This window comes from Ranitomeya imitator, chromosome 5 (assembly GCF_032444005.1).
Source record: "Ranitomeya imitator isolate aRanImi1 chromosome 5, aRanImi1.pri, whole genome shotgun sequence".
NCBI lineage: Eukaryota > Metazoa > Chordata > Amphibia > Anura > Dendrobatidae > Ranitomeya > Ranitomeya imitator.
The window spans coordinates 414,578,163-414,600,116 of NC_091286.1; the positions used below are offsets into that span (position 1 = coordinate 414,578,163).

Below are 21,954 nucleotides of genomic sequence, written 5' to 3' on the forward strand. Positions count from 1 at the left end.
CGTGTGAGCGTGCATGTGTGTTTTCCTATGCATGTGAGCGTGCATGTCTGTTTCCCTATGCGCGTGAGCATGCACATGTGTTTACCTATGTGAGCGTGCATGTGTGTTTCCATATGTGTGAGCGTACATGTGTGTTTTTTCTATGTCTCTGAGCATGCATGTGTGTTTTTTGTACGGCTTTGAACATGCATGTGTGTGTCTTTTACAATGTGTGTGAGCATGCATGTGTGCGTATTTTCCAATGTGTGCATGTGTTTTGCAGTGTGCGTGAGCGTGCAATTGTGTCTTTTGCAATGTGTGTGAGCACGCATGTGTCTTTTGCAATATGTGTGTGTGAGCATGCATGTGTGTGTCTTTTCCAATGTGCGTGTGTGTATTTTTCAGTGTGGGTGAGCGTGCATGTGTGTCTTTTGCAATGTGTGTGAGTATGCATGTGTGTCTTTTGCAATGTGTGTGTGTGAGTGTGCGTGGGCGTGTCTTTTCCAATGTGTGCGTGTGTTTTGCAGTGTGGGTGAGCGTGCATGTGTGCATCTTCTCCAATATATATAAAAACCATGCGATGGGTACACGTTTGCCTCGGCATGTCCCGTGTGACGTAAACGGCATAATTAAAGGGAACCTGTCAGCAGAATTGTGCTCAGTAACCTACAGTGTCAGGTCAGCACCATTATACTGATTACAATGATACCTGGTGATGAAATCCATCTTGTGGTTGTGGTTTAATCTTTATCTTCAGTTTTGAGTTAATGATATGGTCATGCTCCATGGCGGCCTGTGGGGGGGGGGGGTCTGATTAGGTATTCATCAGTATGGCTTCAGTATGGACTTCTGACGGGTCACTGATCCCTCGCTGCCCCCTATTTTACATAATGAATATTATATTGTATATTTACCTTGGGGAAAAAATCCCCTTCTGCAGGCAAACGCCGGCGGTGTCACCTGCGCTGCAGCCTGATCTCATATGTAATGTGTATATAATTCATTTGTTTACGGTTATCCTGAAATTCATTAAAAAAATTCAGTTTAAAAATGGCACCGGCTGTTCCTGGGCAGTAGCAGCTATCGGTGTATATAAAGGTGATCCAATAGCTGCTACTGCGCAGGCAGCGCCATCTCGGAGAAAGATTTTTTTTTTCTACAAAGATGGCGCCGCCTGTGCAGTAGCAGCTATTGGTTAATATATAAACAGCCGGCACCATTTTCAAACTGATTCTTTTTAATGAATTTCAGGATAACCTTAAACAAATGAATTATATACACATTACATATACGATCAGGCTGCAGCGCAGGTAACACCGCCGGCGTCTGCCTGCAGAAGGGGGTTTTACTCCCCAAGATATACACTACCGTTCAAAAGTGTAGGGTCATCCAGACAATTTTGTGTTTCCCATGAAAACTTCTACTTTTATTAATCAAATGAGTTGCAAAATGAATTGAAAATCTAGTCCAGACATTGACAAAGTTCGAAAAAAAGATTTGTCTTTGAAATAATAATTTTCTCCTTCAAACTTTGCTTGCGTCAAAGAACACTCCCTTTGCAGCAATTACAGCATTTCAGATGCAGACCTTTGGCATTCTTGCAGTTAATTTGCTGATGTAATCTGGAAAAATTTCACCCGATGATTCCAGAAACCCCTCCCACAAGTTGGTTTGGCTTGATGGGCACTTTTTGGGCACCATGCGGTCAAGCTGCTCCCACAACAGCTCAGTGGGGTTGAGATCTGGTGACTGCGCTGGCCACTCAATTACAGATAGAATACCAGCTGCCTGCTTCTTCCCTAAATAGTTCTTGCATAATTTGGAGGTGTGCTTTGGGTCATTGTCCTGTTGTAGGATGAAATTGACTCCAATCAAGTGCTGTCCACAGGGTATGGCATGGCGTTGAAAAATGGAGTGATAGCCTTCGTAATCAAAATCCCTTTCACCTTGTACAAATCTCCCACTTTACCAGCACCAAAGAAACCCCAGACCATCACATTACCTCCACCATGCTTGACAGATGGCGTCAGGCACTCTTCCAGCATCTTTTCAGTTGTTCTGCGTCTCACAAATGTTCTTCTGTGTGATCCAAACACCTCAAACTTGGATTTGTTTGTCCATAACACTTTTTTCCAATCTTCCTCTGTCCAATGTCTGTGTTTTGGCCATATTAATCTTTTCCTTTTATTAGCCAGTCTCAGATATGGCATTTTCTTTGCCACTCTGCCAATAAGGCCAGCATCCCGGAGTTGCCTCTTCACTGTAGACGTTGACACTGGATGTTTCGTTAGATGTTATAAATTTATCCTCCCATACTCTCACGGACAGTGAAAGAAAATTATTATCTCGAGGATTAAACTTTGTGCCCACCAATACCAACTTGGATGTTTTCTCTACCTTGAAAGACATAAACAAATTTGTCAGAAACTTGACAGTAAAAAAAAAATTTTTTCATGGAAAAAGACACGCCACCTCTGCCAGTGTCAGTTCATATGAATGAATTCATGAATAAAAATTTTTCTGAACAAAACGGACTTTTATGTCTTATGGACTTAGATACAGAAAATACATTATCACAGGACATTAATATGATTTCTTCCTTTAAAACCAAAAATCCTTCTTTCTATCCAGTTCACACCAGAACAGAATCTATGGATCGTTTCCAAGAAAATGTGGAAAGGGATATTCGCAATCTCCTCCTGAACTCTTCCACCAGTTCCCCTAAACTCAACCTAACTGGAAAAGAACGAGACACTTTGGAAGAGATGAAAAATAAAAATGATCTAGTCATAAAAATGTCGGACAAAGGGGGATCTGTTGTTGTTATCAATAGATCTGACTATTTTGAATCTATTCATAAAATGCTTTCTGAAAATGATACTTATATTCAATTGGATTCTGATCCCACTGCTGAGTTTTCGTCACAATGTAAAAGTATCATAGAGGATGGTTTACAACAGGGTTTTTTTTCCAAAGGGCAGGCTGAATATTTGTACGTCGTTAATCCCAAAATACCATTCATGCATGCTTTACCAAAAACGCATAAAGATGTTTATCCACCTCCCATGCGCCCCATAATTTCGGGTATAGGCTCTTATAGTGAGCGTTTAGAGGAGTGGCTGGATACCATTCTCCAACCACTAGCACAAAGAGTCCCAGGATATCTGAAAGACTCCAGAGATGTTCTAAGTATGCTAGATAATGTCATCTGGAATTCGCACTGGACATGGCTCACCTGCGACGTAGTTGCACTTTACACATCCATCCCGCACAGAATTGCTTTAGTGGCTGTACAATTTCATCTAAACAAATACAGTAATTTAACCCATGACTTACAAACATTTATTGGAACAGTTTTATCCTTTTTATTATCTCATAACTATTTCCTATTCGATAATAAATTTTTCATTCAAAGTAAGGGAGTTTCCATGGGGGCCAAATTCTCACCCTCAGTAGCAAATCTAGTAATGGCTTGGTGGGAGGAAATGTACATTTTCAGTGATAACAACCCTTTTTCTCAGGACATTGAATGGTATTTAAGATATATTGATGATTTATTAATGGTTTGGAAGGGCAATCAGAACTGCTTGGAGCAATTTATCTTTTATATAAATAACAATCCATTCAATCTGAAATTCACTTACATGTTTGATAAATTCACTATAAGTTTTTTGGATTTCCTGATACCATCATTCAAAGTAAAACATATCGCAAGCAAACCGCTGGCAATACTATATTACGTGCACGCAGTTTTCATCCTCCCCACACCATTCATTCAATTCCAGTAGGAGAGGTATTACGAGCCAAAAGAAATTGTAATAATGAACCAGCTTTTACCCGGGAAAAAAACATTATTAAAAAACGTCTCAATAACAGAGCATACCCTAATTGGACTATAGATCGTGCTTTTTCTATTGCAGATAAAAAAACAAGATCAGATCTTATACAAACTACTAATGTCCATGATGAACAGATAAAATCAGAATTGCCGGTTGAGCAGCCAGTGTTAGTACTCACATATAGTACACATTTCAAATCCATCTCAGAAATTGTACTACGCAATTTAAATTTGCTGAGAGATGATCAAACCATGGACATAATCTTACAGAATGGTATCAAAATAGTCTCCAGACGCGCACCCACATTAGGTCATGCGTTATCCCCCAGTTTTCTAAATCAAACTAAACCAAAAACTCCCACTCACTGGCTATCAACAAAAGGGTTTTTCAGATGTGGTTCACACCCATGCAAGACTTGCTCGTACACCAAAAAAACTGTAGGTTTTCATTGTTCTAGCAATCAAAAAAATTTTCCGATAAAAAGTTTCCTAAACTGCAATTCCGACTATGTGGTTTACATTATTGAATGTCTGGAATGCAGACTCCTATATGTTGGATCGACAATAAGGAGACTAAAAGACAGATTTAGGGAACATTTATTGGACATTGTTCAACCAACAATACGTCATGTGTCAAATGCATCAAGCCATTTCATTAATAAACATGACAGACACACAAATCACCTAAAGGTTTATGCGATAGAACAAACTTACGAAAATATACGAGGCGGTGATAGAGAAAGTAAATTACGCGATAGAGAGGCTTTCTGGATTTATCTATTGAACACCAGAGTGCCCACAGGGTTAAACCTGAGAAAAGAGATGATGTTACATTATTAACATGTTATTATTCTTGTTGTTTTTTTTTTTTCCGGGGGATAATTACACCTGCCTGTGCAGTATTCATGGTATATGTATATAATATGTGCTCAATGATTTTTTTTTTTTTTTCCTTTTGTACCTGTCCTAATGACTGCATGTTCTGGATGTCCAATGGGATTTGTCGGGGTGGAGTTAATTATTCTCATGGCTATTCACCTGTTAAATCTGTTTTTATATGTCTTGTTGGGCTATTCAAGCTTATGCAGTGGACAAAGAGCACCATGCGTGCTCGAAACGCGTTCAGCTAACTTATGGCTTCTTTTCTGGAATAGTTGTGCAGCTACTTGCAAGCAGCTTTTTCCGAATTTTAAATTTGTGGAAATAAAATTGATGACTTTTACTCCGGAGCTGGATTTTTTTCTTACTTACTCAGACGTTGACACTGGCCTTTTGTGTGTGCTATTTAATGAAGCTGCCAGTTGAAGACCTGTGAGGCGTCGATTTCTCAAACTACAAACTTTAATATACTTGTCTTGTTGCTCAGTTGTGCAGCAGGGCCTAACACTTCACTTAACTCTGGTTAGAGCCTGTTTGTTCTCTCCTCCAAAGGGAGTAGTACACACCGTTGTAGGAACTCTTCAGTTTCTTGGCAATTTCTCACATGAAATAGCCTTCATTTCTAAGAACAAGCATAGACTGTCGAGTTTCACATTAAAGTTATTTTTTTCTAGACATTTTGAAAGTTTAATGGGACCAACAAATGTAATGCTCCAGATTCTCAACTAGCTCAAAGGAAGGTCAGGTTTATAGGTTTTCTAATCAGCCAAACTGTTTTCAGCTGTGCTAACATACTTGCACAAGGGTTTTCAAGGGCATTGTAACCATCGATTAGCCTTCTTACACAGTTAGTAAACACAAAGTACCATAAGAACACTGGAGTGATGGTTGTTGGAAATGGGCCTCTATACACCTATGAAGATATTGCATTACAAACCAGACGTTTGCAGCTAGAATAGTCATTTACCACATTAACAATGTATAGAGTGTATTTCTGAATCATTTAATGTTAGCTTAATTGGAAAAAACTGTGCTTTTCTTTGAAAAATAAGGAAATTTCTAAGTGACCCTAAACTTTTGAACAGTAGTGTATATAATATTCAGTATGTAAAATAGTGTCGCAGGTCAGTGAGGGATCAGTGACCTGTCAGCAGTCTGCATTATGAATAGCTAATTAGAGCACCACATGACTTCCCCTTATAGGCCGCCCCAGAGCACGAGCATATCATTAACGCAAAACTGAAAATAAAGATTGCACAACAACCACAAGATGAATTCCATCACCCAGGTATCATTTTAATTAGTGTCACGGAGCCGACCTGACACTATCTGTAGGTTACTGTGCACAATCCTGCTGACAGGTTCCCTTTAAGTATATAGCGAGTACTAGTGTATATAGCATATAGTAAGGTGCTGTGTATATTTATAGTATAGATATGTGTACATAATATGGTGCTGTGTGTATTAGATAGTGTGTACATAGGCATATCTCTACACTGTATAATATACACACTGCTCCATACCAGGCTTTATAACACGGTATATAGTGTTGAGCTCTGTATATGGTGTGGACGCCCACTATAAGTTATATCTACAGGAGCATCGCCCACTAAATAACAATATCACAGCTCCATAGGACATACAACAATGTAGTTCACGTATTGGTACAGTACAGACATGTAGTAAATAGTGTGGCGACACTACACTATACACACACACACACACACACTCTGCACAGTACCACTTCTCCTGTCTTGTATACTGGGTGTAATTCTCAGTATTTGTATTAAGGTCACATTCACACTAGCCGTATTTGTTCAGTATTTTACATCAGTATTTGTAGCAAAAACCAAGAGTGGAACAATCAGAGGAAAAGTATAATAGAAACACATCACCACTTCTGTATTTATCACCCACTCCTGGTTGTGGTTTACAAATATTGATGTAAAATACTCAACGTATGAACACGGCCTTATTCTGTATATATACAGGGTGGGCTATTTATATGGATACACCTGGGTGGGCCATTTATAAAGTTGGATACAAAATGGCTGACTACAAAATGGGCACCATGGTCACCACCCATCTTGAAAAGTTTCCCCCTCCCATATACTAATGTGCCACAAACAGGAAGTTGATATCACCAACCATTCCCATTTTATTTGGGTGCATCTATATACATGGCCCACCCAGGTTTATCCCCATATATGGCCCACCCTGTACACTGTATATATACACTTCTCCGGTCTTGTTGTCAGACAGGCTGCATTGCATTTCTGGATTGTCATTATTGGTTTGTTTTTTATTCCTATAGCCAAACAAAAAAAAATCTTGGAAAACCTGTTTAAATGGGTTACCCCATGTAATCCCCTCTCCTCGGTATATGGGATAACTTGCTAATCTCTGGGACCCTCATAACCTTTAGTAAATAGAGCTGTAGGTCAATCCTTCTCACTGTGGTGCCATTCACATGTGGCTCCTCACATAACTTCTTTAAAGCACCACTACATAATTTTTTTCATTGTACTTTAAATGGAAGCCCGCTGCCCTCTGTCTCATAGTCACCTTCCGCTGCCATCATTGGTTTCCACTTTCCAGCATTGCTCCAGTTCGTCTCCTGTGAAAAGTGACCTGCCGGAAACTCTAGTGTTTCGTGGCGCGGTGCAGAGGGCTCTTTTCCGTACAAGTCTATGAGAACCTTGTCCTTGCCTCGTTCTGGCTCTCATAACCTTGTATTGAGAGCTTGTGATGTAACTTCTGACTTCTGGCTGTCAGAAGCTGCACTTACAAAATCGCACCATGGGATCGGAGCAGTGCTGAAAAGCAGAGAAGACGCCGGAAGGTGAGAATATCACTGGGTCTAGGAGGTTTACATGTGAAGCGCCACTCCAGTGCTGAAAAAAACCAAACTGCTGGAGTAAGTAAATAAAAATCCATTGATCGGAGGTGGGACGTGTTATAGTATGTGGGCTGGTGGGATTTGTGTTGTAGGGCTGCTTTTTTGTCCCAGTTCGGCCCTGGTATCTGCATATGGATATGTGTATGTTGTATGGGTGTCTGTGTGTGCACTTATGTGGTGTGTTCTTCTGATGTCGGTGAATAATGTGTAATGTCTGCTATTGATCTATCTACAGTGAGTGCTACATCAGAAAGTGAAGAAGGACATTTGCTCAGATACCTGTTTCAGGAGAAAGGCTACAGGAATGATCTCCGGCCTGTGGAAAGTCCTGATGAGACAGTTGATATATACATTGGCTTGACTCTCTCCAATCTTATCTCACTTGTAAGTCTGAATGTCATGTGATGGTAGCACCATTGGTGACCAACAACCCTTGTTTTAGTCACTAATTTTATAATAACTACAGAACCTCCATAACCTAATATACACTGTGTGCACAATTACTAAGTCCAGTGAGTATTTTGACCATATCATCATTTGTATCCATATGTTCAAACTCCAAGCTGTTTAACTTTGAATGCTTTTTGGATGAAGCAGATCAGGTAATGTGTATTTGTGTAATGAGGGAGGATGGGGCCTGAGGATATCATCACCTGCTATCAAATTGTGCAGAATTATTAGGCAGCTTGTTTTCCTCAGACAAATCGGGGCAAAAAAGAGATTTCACTGACTCTGAAAAGCAAAAAATTGTTGCAAGTCTTAAATAGAGATGCATCTCTCTTGAAATTGATAATATATTGGGGTGTTATCTCAGAACCATAAAAAGTTTTGTTGCAATAGTCAACAGGGTCGCACAAAATGTGCTGAGAAAAATACTTTTAGGATTGCTACTATAAAGAGACAATTTGACAAAAAAATGTACGCATTAACTGATAAACGTTTGAGGAAAATCAGATGTAAAGGGACCAAGGACCCATTATCCTACAATGCTGTCGTATTCTAGAATTGTAACCTCCATGGCGCCCATAAGTACATGGTGTTACGTACTCATAGACATGTCTAATGTAAGGAGGGCTGAAACCATCACTGAACAAGACAAAGGAGTGGAAATGCCAAGACAGTGCCAAGAAATATCTGAAGACAGGTTTTTCAAAGGTTTATGAACGGATGAGTTAAGAATGACTCTTGATGGACCAGGTGGATGGGCTTGTGGCTGCATTTGCTATTAGTCGAGCACAGACCTCCACTTCGACCTCCACACGCACAGTACGGTAACCCTACAATACTGTATCCTCTCCTCTACCCTGCAAAGTATGGTGACCCCAACACCGTATGATGCCCCAACTGTGACCCCCAACACAGCCCTCCACACAATATTATGGCCCCACTCAGCATGATGTACCCCACACAAACCTTCACAATGTTTAATTGCTCACATAGAATATAATGACCCCCACATAACCCTCAGAACAGTATAACGGTTCCCACTAGCCCTTCTAAAACTCTAATGGCCCTACATAGCCCTCTAAACAGTATAATAGTTTACCACATAGCCCTCCAAATAGTATAATGGCCCTTCACATAGCCCTCCAAACAATATAATGGCACCACATAACCATCCATATGGCATAATAGTAGCCACACAACTATCCAAACAGTATAATAGTACCCACTAGCCCTCCAAACAGCATAATGGCTCCCCACATTACTCTTATCACCGCACTATCCAACGATCTGAAACGACTCTTTTACACTTTTCATTCTCTCCTCAATACAAGAGTGCAGTTACCTCAGCGCTGACGATCTGGCTACTTATTTCAAATAAACAATTAACAATATCCGACAGGACATTTTCTCCCAATCTCCTAATATCATGCATTGTCATCCCTCCCCCCACTGCATCTAGCTCTCTTTCGTTCTTTGAACCAGTCACGGAAGTGGAAGTGACCAGGCTCCTTGCATCTTCTACTCCCTGCACCAGTGACCCTATTTTCTCACTTCTCCTTCAGGCCCTTTCCCCGGCTGCCACCAATCACCTAACTAAAATATTTAATCTCTCTCTCATCTGGTATATTGCCTTATTCATTTAAATATGCCAGCATCCATCCATTGCTTAAAAAAATCCCTCAAACAGAACTGCGCTGCTAACTACAGACTTGTATCTAATCCGATATCTCTCAGATAACTTCTATTCTTGACCATTTACAATCTGGTTTCTGATTATTATACTGGCGGATCTGGTTTCTTTAAACTTTTTTCCTTTCAGGCCATCGGGAGTTAATATCAGTTTCTCCCTACTGGCCTGCTGGTGTAATTGCATTGCTACTGGGTCAGTTGTTGTGGGTGGTGACCATTCTCACCTTCCTTCAAGAGGTCACCTGATGCATCAGCTTACTGTCAGTGTTAGAGCAAACTGCAGTGACCAAGCTGGAGTAAGGAGCTCTCTGGGTGCAGTGGTGATTCAGCTGAATTAGTTGATCTGGTGTCTTTATCCTGCTGTGCAGTGCTTTGCAGCAGAAATCTAAGTGTTGTATTTTTGTTACTTCGTCCCTTAAGTGTCTGTCCCTTCCCTGTGTTTCTTACCTGCAGTGGTGCGGCTAGTGTCTGTCACCTGCCAGTGCACTAGCTAGGGCAGGTATAGGTGCCATTTAACGACGAGGCATCCTGATGTCGGCAGGGGGAAGGACCTGCATAGGGTGTTAGGTGAGATCAGGGACGGGCTTAGGTTTGAGCTCTGGAGGTGTCTGTCCCTGATTCCCTAGTGTCTCCTCTCTTCCTCTCCCCTATTCTATCGGCATTGTGTTGTTGTGCCCTTTGGTGACCGACCAACCATTGGGTCATGTCACACTGGGTCAGTCACTCCGTGACACTGCCCTCACTAAAGTCTCTAATTATCTACTAACAGCTACATCTAATGGCCACTACTCCCTGCCGGTTCTCATGGATCTCTTTGCAGCATTTGACAATGTAGATCACCAGCTCCTCTTCACTATGCTCCGCTCTATCGGTCTCAAAGATATTGTTCTCTCTTGGCTCTCCTCTTTGACTGCTCTTTCACTGTATCTATTACTGGCTCCTCTTCCTCTCGTCTTCCCCTTACCATTTGTGTTACTCAAGGATCAGTCCTAGATCCCATCCTCTTCTTATATACTGCCTGTTTTGGACAAACAGTCAGTAGATTTAGTTTTCAGTACCACCTCTATGCTTATGACACCCAATTATACGCATCATCTCCTGACGTCAGCCCTGCATTACTACAATATATCAATTTTGTCTTTCTGCTGTCTCCCTCTATCTAAAGCTGAATCTATCAAAAACTGAACTCCTTGTGTTTCCTGTCTCCACTAACCTACCTATGCCATATATTGCTATTTCCGTGTGTGCTTCCACCATTACTCCCCAGCAACATGCCCGCCGTCTTGGGGTTTTATGTGACTTAGATCTTTCCTTCACTCCCCACATCCAATCACTCACTCTCTCGTATCACCTACATCTTAAAAATATCTCTAGAATTCAACATTTTCTAAGGCTGGGTTCACATTGCGTTAAACTCGTCCTTTAGACAGACTACGTTACACCGTGTCATAACGCGGTGTAGCGCAGTCCATTAACGCTGCCATTGAATCCAATGTCGGGTGCATCGCTAGCACACGCCCACAATGGGCGTGCGCTAGTGATGTGCCGTCATTGAGTGACGGACCCCGAGACGCGGGCTGCAGCATTTCCGGGTCCGTCACCGCTAGCGCAGATAGAGCTAGCAGATGCTCTATTTGCGCTAGCGCGCTGCCACACCGGCACTTGCATTAACAGCAGCCCATTAACGTATGTGTTGACCGGGCTGCTGTTAACGCAATGTGAACCTGGCCTTACTTTTTACTAAACAAAAACTCTCTTAGTGTTTTTCTTATTCACTCTCGTCTGGATTACTGCAACTCTCTGCTAATCGGTCTCTCTCTTACTAAAATCTACCCTCTCAAATCTGTCCTCAATGCAGCAGCCACGATCATATTCCTTTCCAACTTCTACACTGATGCCTCCACCCTGTGCCAGTCATTGCACTGGTAGCCTTTCCACTACAGAGTCCAATGTAAACTTACTACTCTCAACCACAAAGGTCTCCACGGTTCAGCACCACCCTACATCTCCTCCATCATCTCAGTCTACCACGCTACCCATGCCCTCTGTTTCACTAATGACCTAAGTCTAACATCCTCAATAATCTGAACCTCCCACTCAGGTCTCCAAGACGTTTTGGTGCTGCACCAATTATTTGGAATGCACTACCCAGGACAATTCGTTTAATTCCCAATATCCACAGTATTTAGGCTGGCCTATCACCTCACCTCACTTATCTAACTATCCCTGTTTTACCCATACTAAACTTTCTTCAAAATTAGGACCCTCATAGCATCTGTTCACACATCCTCCTTGCACTTAATAACCCTCTGTCTCTCTACTTGTACACATGCTCCCTTGTGACCAGTTCACGCAGCAGCCTGAATATTCTATTTATTTAATTGATGGCTGGACCATACACAACAAACATTTTGTTTTTATTAACCACTTACATTAGCAGGGCCCTCAATCCTTTGGTATTTGTGTTATGTGTTATTCTGTATTGTCTTTATTTTCTGTTCAAGTCTCCGCTAAAATGAAAATATGTTGGCCTTATAGAAATACAAATTATTATTATTATTATTAGCTCTCCAAACAGTATGATAGCTCCCCCCACATAGCCTCCAAACAGTATAATGGCCCCTACATAGCCCTGCAAACAGTATAATGGGCCCACATAGCTCTGCAAACAGTATTATGGCCCCCACATACTCCTGCAAACTGTATAATGACCCTTCGCATAGCCCTCAAAAGAGTATAATAGCCCCATATAGCCCTCCATATAGTATAATAGCCCACATCTAGCTTTCCATATGGTATAATGGGCCCCATATAACCTTCAATATATCAACGAACTGCACCTTCATCACCCTCATATAGTCCTCTAAACAGGGCCGGCTCCAGGTTTTCGAGGGCCCCGGGCGAAAGAGTCTCAGTGGGCCTCCCCCCTTTAACACATACCCCGATTTATGATGCACAGATACGGCAGAGAAATGTATAGTACAATGCCAGATTTCACTTCTTACATGAGTGACAGCTATTGTAAATTCTGCAGTGTATATATACAGGACAGGAGGAGTGGTACTGTGCAGTGTGTATATATACAGGAGGAAAGGTGCTGTGCAGTGTATATATACAGGAGAGGTGCTGTGCAGTGTATACATACAGGAGGAAATGTGCTGGGCAGTGTATATATATAGGACAGGAGGAAAGGTGCTGTGCAGTGTACATATACAGGAGGAGCAGTACTGTGCAGTGTATATATACAGGAGAAGTGCTGTGCAGTGTCGTGAACAGGGTGTTGTTGTATCAGAAAATCTCTTCTGTTTTGAGTTTTTCTATGAAACAAAGACTTTTCTACATAAACAACGTTGTTTGGTTTTGCGGCCCTAACAGATCTGTGCTACAAAGTAACAGGCGGCTCGGGCATTAATGAGGGACCTGATGCTGAATCCTTTCCACAAACCCTAATGACCCAATTAGTGCCCCGTCATTAGAAGCTCATTAAACGCCTCCCTGTCCCGAGCAGTCATGTACAGTATGGGGGGATCCTGCAGCCCACCCCGACTGCTCCATACCATACACTGCCCTCTGTCGCGCTCACTGTTATCCTGTGCATTTCTCCTTCATCGTTACCCCATGTTACACTTGTCACCCCCCACTACAGAGTAGCAGGGCAGCCAATGTCACCCCCTCCCGGACCCTAATGGCAGCAGGAAATGTCTGCTCCTCTATTGGGTTGGAACCTGATTTAATCAAGGAATAGTGTGGATTTGTTGCCGGTGGCTGCAGGGGAAGGGTTAAGTGATGCCATGTCCTTGGTGGGAGCTGCTGGGACCTGGACAGACACAACCAATGTTGCTGTGACTGCACAGTGTGACCTGGAGGAGAGAAGCTGAGACTCTGGAGCAGAAATCACCCACATGCCAGCACTGGGCAGAGTCCCTCCAGTCACCAGCCTGGGGCCACGGGGCCCCAACGTACAGCCCACAGCTCAGTGTTATCCAAGGCAGCAGCTCCCCTTCCTCCTGGCATCTGGTTAACCCCATTTATGCGGGTCGGATTGTTATCTTTAAGGTTCAGCAATAACCTTCATACAGATGGGAAGGGGTTAAGCTTCTTCCTACCCCACTGGTGCAGGTTTGGTGCAGCATGCATGTATTCTGGGAGAGCTGGGCGGCTGCAGGTTGCAGGCTGCACCCCACCAGCTGCTCCTCCAGACATCACCCACATTTTTAGGCAGCGGAGACAGCAGCAGACTGAGCCATAAGACCAATTGCAATCACTGCTGGATACCATAGCACTCACTCAGGCACTGGTAGGAGCTCCTCCGGAATCTGCCTGATAAGTTCAGCAGCACTGCAGCCAGTCAGGGGCGGAGATCAGAGCACAGAACTTGCTCTCTCCGCCCACAAACAATGTCACACTGGCTGCCTTCTCTTAACCCCTATGTGTGCCTGCCTGGCTGCACTGACTGAGTGAGAAGATGCTTGTGTCAGAGCTGGCACATAGGGGTTAAAAGAACGCAGCCAGCAGTGACTTTGTGGGCGGAGAGAGAGCACATTCTCCTGCTCTGCTCTCCCAGCTGTATCTATGACAGCGTGAGTGGGCCCCCCTCTCTCCCCAGGGCCCTGGCATTTGCCCAGGTGCGCCGGGTGCTGACGCCGGCCCTGCCTCTAAACATTATAATGACCCCCACAATGTACTCATTGCGTAAAAAAAATATTCACCTCTCCTTGTTCCCCCACTGCTTTGGTCTCTCCAATGTCTAGTTTGCATTGCTTGGCAGAGAGGGCATGATGTAGTGATATCATCGTGACCCCTGACACATCAAAGCTCAGACGCAGAAGGAGAATAATGGCGAAATGAGCTGACTGCTTCCTGTTCCATCATAGCTTTCAACTGTTTTGGCATCCAAGATGTCGATACAGTTGAAAGTGTGATGCTGGGAGTGGCAGGTCCAGCGCTGGTACCGGGTCCCCCGACTCATGGGACCCATAGTGGCTGTATGGTCTTCCGCTATTTGCGGCACACCACTGGGTGAGGGCACCAAAGTTTTGCAGTTTTGGCAGTTTAGCACATGGCACCATTCAGGCTAAGTTTGCTCCAGATAGTTGATAATAATTTTGCACACTAATAGTTTCCCAACATTTATGCATACATAGATATTCTACATGTGCAGTACAAACTTCGGTGGTGGGGGAAAAATTCCACTGAGCTGCAGCAACCTGCTCCGTACTCTGTTTATTTCCAGTCAGTGTAGGACCTGCAAACAGATGATCAGTAGGAATGCCAGGTTTGCGAACACCACCGATCTGATATTGATGACCTTTTATAAGTGTAAGTTTTCAATGTCCAAGTACTGGACAACCCCTATAAACCAGTAGCTCCAATATAAGGTTTACCGTAATTATATCTTCATATAATAGCAGCTACACTCAGGCCCCTGTGCCTTATGGGCCCAATCAACTCTTTGCCAAAAAAAGACCCCAATATTACAAATATACAGTCATGGCCAAAAGTATTGACACCCCTGCAATTCTGTCAGATGATACTCATTTTCTTCCTGAAAATGATTGCAATCACAAATTCTTTGGTATTATTATCTTCATTTAATTTGTCTTAAATGAAAAAACACAAAAGAGAATGAAGCAAAAAGCAAAACATTGATCATTTCACACAAAACTCAAAAATGGGCCAGACAAAAGTATTGGCACCCTCAGCCTAATACTTGGTTGCACAACCTTTAGCCAAAATAACTGCGACCAACTGCTTCCGGTAACCATCAATGAGCTTCTTACAATGCTCTGCTGGAATTTTAGACCATTCTTCTTTGGCAAACTGCTCCAGGTCCCTGATATTTGAAGGGTGCCTTCTCCAAACTGCCATTTTTAGATCTCTCCACAGGTGTTCTATGGGATTCAGGTCTGGACTCATTGCTGGCCACCTTAGAAGTCTCCAGTGCTTTCTCTCAAACCATTTTCTAGTGCTTTTTGAAGTGTGTTTTGGGTCATTGTCCTGCTGGAAGACCCATGACCTCTGAGGGAGACCCAGCTTTCTCACACTGGGCCCTACAGTATGCTGCAAAATTTGTTGGTAGTCTTCAGACTTCATAATGCCATGCACACGGTCAAGCAGTCCAGTGCTAGAGGCAGCAAAGCAACCCTAAAACATCAGGGAACCTCCGCCATGTTTGACTGTAGGGACCATGTTCTTTTCTTTGAATGCCTCTCCTGTAAACTCTGTTGATGCCTTTGCCCAAAAAGCTCTACTTTTGTCTCATCTGACCAGAGAACATTCTTCCAAAACGTTTTAGGCTTTTTCAGGTAGGTTTTGGCAAACTCCAGCCTGGCTTTTTTATGTCTTGGGGTAAGAAGTGGGGTTTTCCTAGGTCTCCTACCATACAGTCCCTTTTCATTCAGATGCCAACGGATAGTATGGGTTGACACTGTTGTACCCTCGGACTGCAGGGCAGCTTGAACTTGTTTGCATGTTAGCCGAGGTTCTTTATCCAACATCCGCACAATCTTGCGTTGAAATCTCTTGTCAATTTTTCTTTTCCGTCCACATCTAGGGAGGTTAGCCACAGTGCCATGGGCTTTAAACTTCTTGATGACACTGCGCACGGTAGACACAGGAACATTCAGGTCTTTGGAAATGGACTTGTAGCCTTGAGATTGCTCATGCTTCCTCACAATTTGGTTTCTCAAGTCCTCAGACAGTTCTTTGGTCTTCTTTTTATCTCCATGCTAAATGTGGTACACACAAGGACACTGGACAGAGGTTGAGTCAACTTTAATCCATGTCAACTAGCTGCAAGTGTGATTTAGTTATTGCCAACACCTGTTAGGTGCCGCAGGTAAGTTACAGGTGCTGTTAATTACACAAATTAGAGAAGCATCACATGATTTTTCGAACAGTGCCAATACTTTTGTCCACCCCTTTTTTATGTTTGGTGTGGAATTATATCCAATTTGGCTTTAGGACAATTCTTTTTGTGTTTTTTCATTTAAGACAAATTAAATGAAGATAATACCACCAAATAATTTGTGTTTGCAATCATTTTCAGGAAGAAAATGAGTATTATCTGACAGAATTGCAGGGGTGTCAATACTTTTGGCCATGACTGTAGCATATTTGGGGGTGTCTGGTTGTAAATCTTGCATCATTCCACTCGAGCATCAAGTTTTGCCTATGGCTGTAGTCACAAGAAGAGCCCTATTAATAGTTATTCAGTACAGGGTCCCTGATAGATAGGGAACAATACCTTTAGTTATTATTTTATATTCAATACTTTCTATATTTCCATAATAACAAGCTATATTTTTTTTTTTTTGGACAGAAAGAAGTTGATGAAACGCTTACTACAAATGTGTGGGTTGAGCACGTAAGTTAGTTATTATAATAAGTATTTTGTACATTTATATTTGCTGATAACTTTCTACCAATTCCCACATTTTAGGAACAAATTACTAATTCTACCTTCCAATCAAAACTTCCCTAAGAAGATCATTTAGATTTACACTTCTCAAAAAAGTCCATAGAAATAAAAAGTCCATCATTTCAGGGTGTAAAATCTTCAGCATTAGAGATAAGTTTATAGTAAAGATCTCTTCAATGAAATATTTGGGTCTCGCACAAAAAATGATCAGGTTTTTCTCCCATGGACTATCTTCCTCATCTCATATCCAGTAATGCCGTAATCCATATTTGATTCTGCGGGCCACTATGGTAGGAAAAGAAGAGTACACTGTACTGTTTAAGTACCTTTTCAGATCCCTACCAAATATTTTACTTTTTTAATGGGTATTTGGAAAAAGTGACAAAAGACCCATTTGTGTCTGTGAAATTAATTTGCACTGTGCTGTTGCCTATCACATGGGGTGCACTGATTTGTATAAGTGAGGTAAATGCACTGGTGATAAGTGGGTGAGAGTGGGTTTTTATAACACAGACACCTCACCACAGTAACAGATGTACACTTTTCCTGGTTGTAGCCCTCTACAGGAGGGATAAAATATTATTTTTAATGGAATCAAACACTATTTCCTTTACAGTGTGTGGTGTCCTGGAATAGCTAAATCTAAGCAGTAATGTGAACCAGAGTAATACTGAACAATGACTTATGCAGACATAATGTTCTAATGTCATGGTTTGTCTGGTCGATTTACAGGGATGGTATGACAAGCGATTGTCCTGGAATAAGACAGAGTTCTACGGCATTGACACCCTCCGAGTTACTCCGGACATGGTCTGGCAGCCAAAACTAATCCTAGAGAACAAGTAAGAATGGTTATCAACAAAACAGAAACACATAGCAAAGAGATTCCCTTTTGATTAAAAAGGTGTCTAACAAAACTATAAGCAGATTATGTTTCTCTGAGGAGGTTGGTACTTATTATTTTTATTTATTTATATAGCTCCGTTAATTCCATGGTGCTCTAATTAGATGGGGTTACATCAAAATACAAATATCACTTACAGTAAACAAAACTAACAATGACAGAATGATACAGAGGGAAGAGGACCCTGCCCTTGCGGGCATACATTCTACAGAATTATGGGAGAGGAGACAGTAGGTCAGGGGTTACAGTAGCTCCGATGGAGTGGAGGTGGCCATGTGGTCATTACAGGTTGTAAGCTTTTTTGAAGAGATGGGTTTTCAGGTTCCATGCAAATGAGGTGGATAACTGGACGTGTTGGGGCATAGAATTCCAGAGGATGGGGGATATTCGGGAGAAGTCTTGGAGGCGATTGGGTAAGGAGCAAATAAGAGAAGTAAAGGAGGTCTTGGGAGGACCGGAGGTTACGTGATTACGTTCGGAAATGTACAGAAGAGAAAGGTTATGGATGTCTTTGTAGGTCAGTGTTAGTAATTTAAACTGGATTCGCTGAGAAATTGGGAGCCAGTGAAGGGATTTGCAAAGAGGGGAAGCAGGAGTGTAGCGAGGAGAGACAGACTGGAGAGGTGCGAGAGTGTTAGAAGGTAGGCCACAGAGGAGGATGTTGCAATAGTTGAGGCGGGAGATGATTAGGGCATGCACAAGCATTTTGGTAGAGTGAGGGTTGAGGAAGGGACGGATTCTGGAAATATTTTTGAGCTGGAGGCGACAGGAGGTGGCGAGAGCTTGGATGTGCGGTACTTATGGCAAAGGTGGTAAACAAGGGTGAACATACCCTTGGTGCAACCTGTTCAGCTGCACAGGGGCACAAGAGGTAAGGGGGCCCATTTCCACCTTTAAAACATTTAGTATTGTGCATTATGATGAGCTATTGGACTACAAAGGGCCCATAAATTGTTCTTGCACAGGGACCCTCTAAGGTCTGTGTCCGCCCCTGGTGGTAAACTAAAGGGTGAAGGAAAATTTACTTACTGGGCATGAAAACACGGGACCAGCATTCCAAAGGTCAAAGCTTATAGAAATTCAACACATGTCAGTATATCACTTCTGTGCTGTTATACTCAATATCACATCTCATTTTTATATTCGCTTGTTTACAGCAATAATGGAGACTTTGAGGTGGCCTATTATTGCAATGTGCTTATAGCAGATGATGGATACATATACTGGCTACCTCCTGCCATATTTCAGACTCCTTGCTCCATCAATGTCAACTACTTCCCATTTGACTGGCAGAACTGTTCTCTCAAATTTAGGTAATTATTGTAGTTAGCTATATGATGGTGTTGTCGGATGTCTAATTCTGTATTGTGTCTGTTGGGAACATTACCCAAATTACTTGAACTAAGACTGAAAAATCAAGGTTATACATATAATAGATGTCTCTGCTTCCAGCTCCTTTATACTGGGCTCTTTGGCCTTGTGTGCCAAGACCTGAGGGCAATAATGTGGCCCATTTTGATATTTGCTGTGTGTTCCCTCTCTACTACAGTATGTATTCTCTTGATGCCAATCAAAAAAATAATCCATTGCTTATCCGCATAATGATGAAATTAGGATGGTTTGTTTGGAGCAGTAAAAGTGCTAAGCTTGTATGAAATACCGTACTCTCTACAAACTGCTGCCGTCTGGCTGTGCTCTCATAATTCCACTATTCTGCTCATATACAATGACTTCTAAAGAAATAATGTTGTGTGACTATGGTTGCAGTTCCTTTACTTATAATGCTAAGGAGATAAACCTACGACTAAAAGAGGAACAAGATGCCGAAACTGAGAGAAACTACCCGGTGGAATGGATTGTCATTGATGAAGGAGCATTCACAGGTACTTTGTCACTTAGTTCATCAAACTATATGTGCTGTATATTGATATTCAACATGGCTATACACCCTATAGACCGGTGGTCCCCAACTCCAGGCCTCGAGGGCCGCCAACAGTGCAGGTTTTCAGGATTTCCTTAGTATTGCACAGGGGTTGGAATCATCACCTGTGCAGATGATCACATTACCACCGATGCAATACTAAAGAAATCCTGAAAACCTGCACTGTTGGCGGCCTTCGAGGCCTGGAGTTGGGGACCCCTATTATTGACCCTTCTATATTTCCCTCAAATGACAGTGCTAGTGAATTACTCTTTATTTCTGTAAAAAAATGCATGTAAATAAATGGCTTCCAAACCCCTGTTATACTCCCGATCTATTTCCCTGCCTTTAGCTGAATTGATATCAGAACATAATCACTTGGAGTACCGTAAAAATAATTTTAGAATAAGTGGGGCTTTAAGAGTTAACTTGCTTAGATGTGCTATCTCAACTAAAATGACTGAAGTAGCAAAAGGTAGCCTTGAATAAGGGATAGGTGAAACTAATGAAATGTTGATAGAGGAGGAGAGAACATGTGATTCCCACTTCTTACAGCTATAAAACCCTTGTGTTACTCAATAAGAGTGAGACATCGCTTTACAGTTGTATTGTCTTGTCTCCTTGCAGCAAGCAATAAATCAATAAATCACAAGTACAGATGAAAGGGTTAGCACTGTCCTCCTCTGAGCATTTTCGCTTTTAAGGACAACCTACCCCCACAGTTAGTGAGACGCCGGAGCCGATTCTTTCACTGCCATCATCTGTACTCCAAATGTGTACTTTCTGATATCAATACAGCTCAAGGCAGGAAATAGAATGGAGACAAGCAGGTATTTGGAAACCATTTATATACCACTTCTTTACAGGATTGAAAGCAAACCCTTTAATATAGTTAATTTCAAAGAAACCTTGAAGAATTCAGCGGAAAAAGAACACAGGAAAAACACAACATGTGAACAAGCCCATACATGTGTTTCAATACATCAAGTACATCTGTCTATAATATCTAGCACAGGGTTTGATAATGTGATTCTCTTTTACAGAAAATGGTGAGTGGGAGATTGTCCACATTCCAGCCAAGAAGAACATTGATAGGAGCGTTTCTCCAGAAAGTACCAAGTACCAGGACATCACATTTTACCTCATTATTAAAAGGAAACCTCTCTTTTACATTATAAACATCTTGGCTCCTTGCGTGCTGATTGCTTTGATGGCCAACCTTGTATTCTACCTGCCAGCTGACAGTAAGTGCCCTTTACGTTGTAAAAAGCAGAAATAACAGGAAAAGGGAAGCAAATACTGGTAGGGCCATGTCAGGAAAGTAGAGACTGGACTAGAAGTACGGTAAGTACAAAGAAGCCCTCACAGCAGGGGCGTAACTACAACAGGTGCAGGGGTTGCAATCGCACCCAGGCCCTAAAGCCTAGGGGGCCCTAAAAGTCCCTTTGGCCCATAGAAAAAGACTATTGCTATTAAAGATATAAAATACTTGGGGGCCCCTTTGGAGCGTTCGCATCGGGGCCCATGAGTTTCAAGTTACGCCACTGACTCCCAGAATATAAATGATATCCTAATCCCTTCCGAATATATCTGTAGTGTAATGTACATTTATTTAAATAATTACTAGTCATCTTCTCCGGTTCCCAGTGAACTTCGGATTCTTTTCTAAAACACAATTCAGCTGAGCCTCTGACACTCACATCAAGGCTCTCATAGACTTACATTGAGAACATGACTTCCAAGCCACATATGGGATGTTGTGTGAGTTCGCTAGACTGAAGTGCAGTCACGTGGTTGAGTAGGAACCAGAAAAGACGGCGGTTGGAAAGAAAGCACATGAACACCACACAGATGCCACTAAATAGATATTGCTAAGGGATTAGGCAATCATTTTTTTCTCGGAATGCCTCCTTAAGTGTTTTGGCAGGAGAAAATGAACATTTTGGCAGGAGTGAATTACATTATGCTCTTAGGTATG

The 21,954-nt window shown here is 42.2% G+C and overlaps 1 protein-coding gene across 1 annotated transcript in view; it reads left to right on the top strand.

Moving 5' to 3' along the window:
* The window catches only part of CHRND (cholinergic receptor nicotinic delta subunit), a 204,725-nt gene that overhangs the window by 155,221 nt on the left and 27,550 nt on the right, over positions 1-21,954 (top strand). The window contains exons 4-9 of the mRNA XM_069727028.1: positions 7,831-7,979; positions 17,053-17,097; positions 17,884-17,993; positions 19,213-19,368; positions 19,823-19,938; positions 21,020-21,220. Of these exons, the coding sequence (XP_069583129.1) occupies positions 7,831-7,979; positions 17,053-17,097; positions 17,884-17,993; positions 19,213-19,368; positions 19,823-19,938; positions 21,020-21,220 (777 nt within the window). The remainder of the gene's footprint in view (positions 1-7,830; positions 7,980-17,052; positions 17,098-17,883; positions 17,994-19,212; positions 19,369-19,822; positions 19,939-21,019; positions 21,221-21,954) is intronic.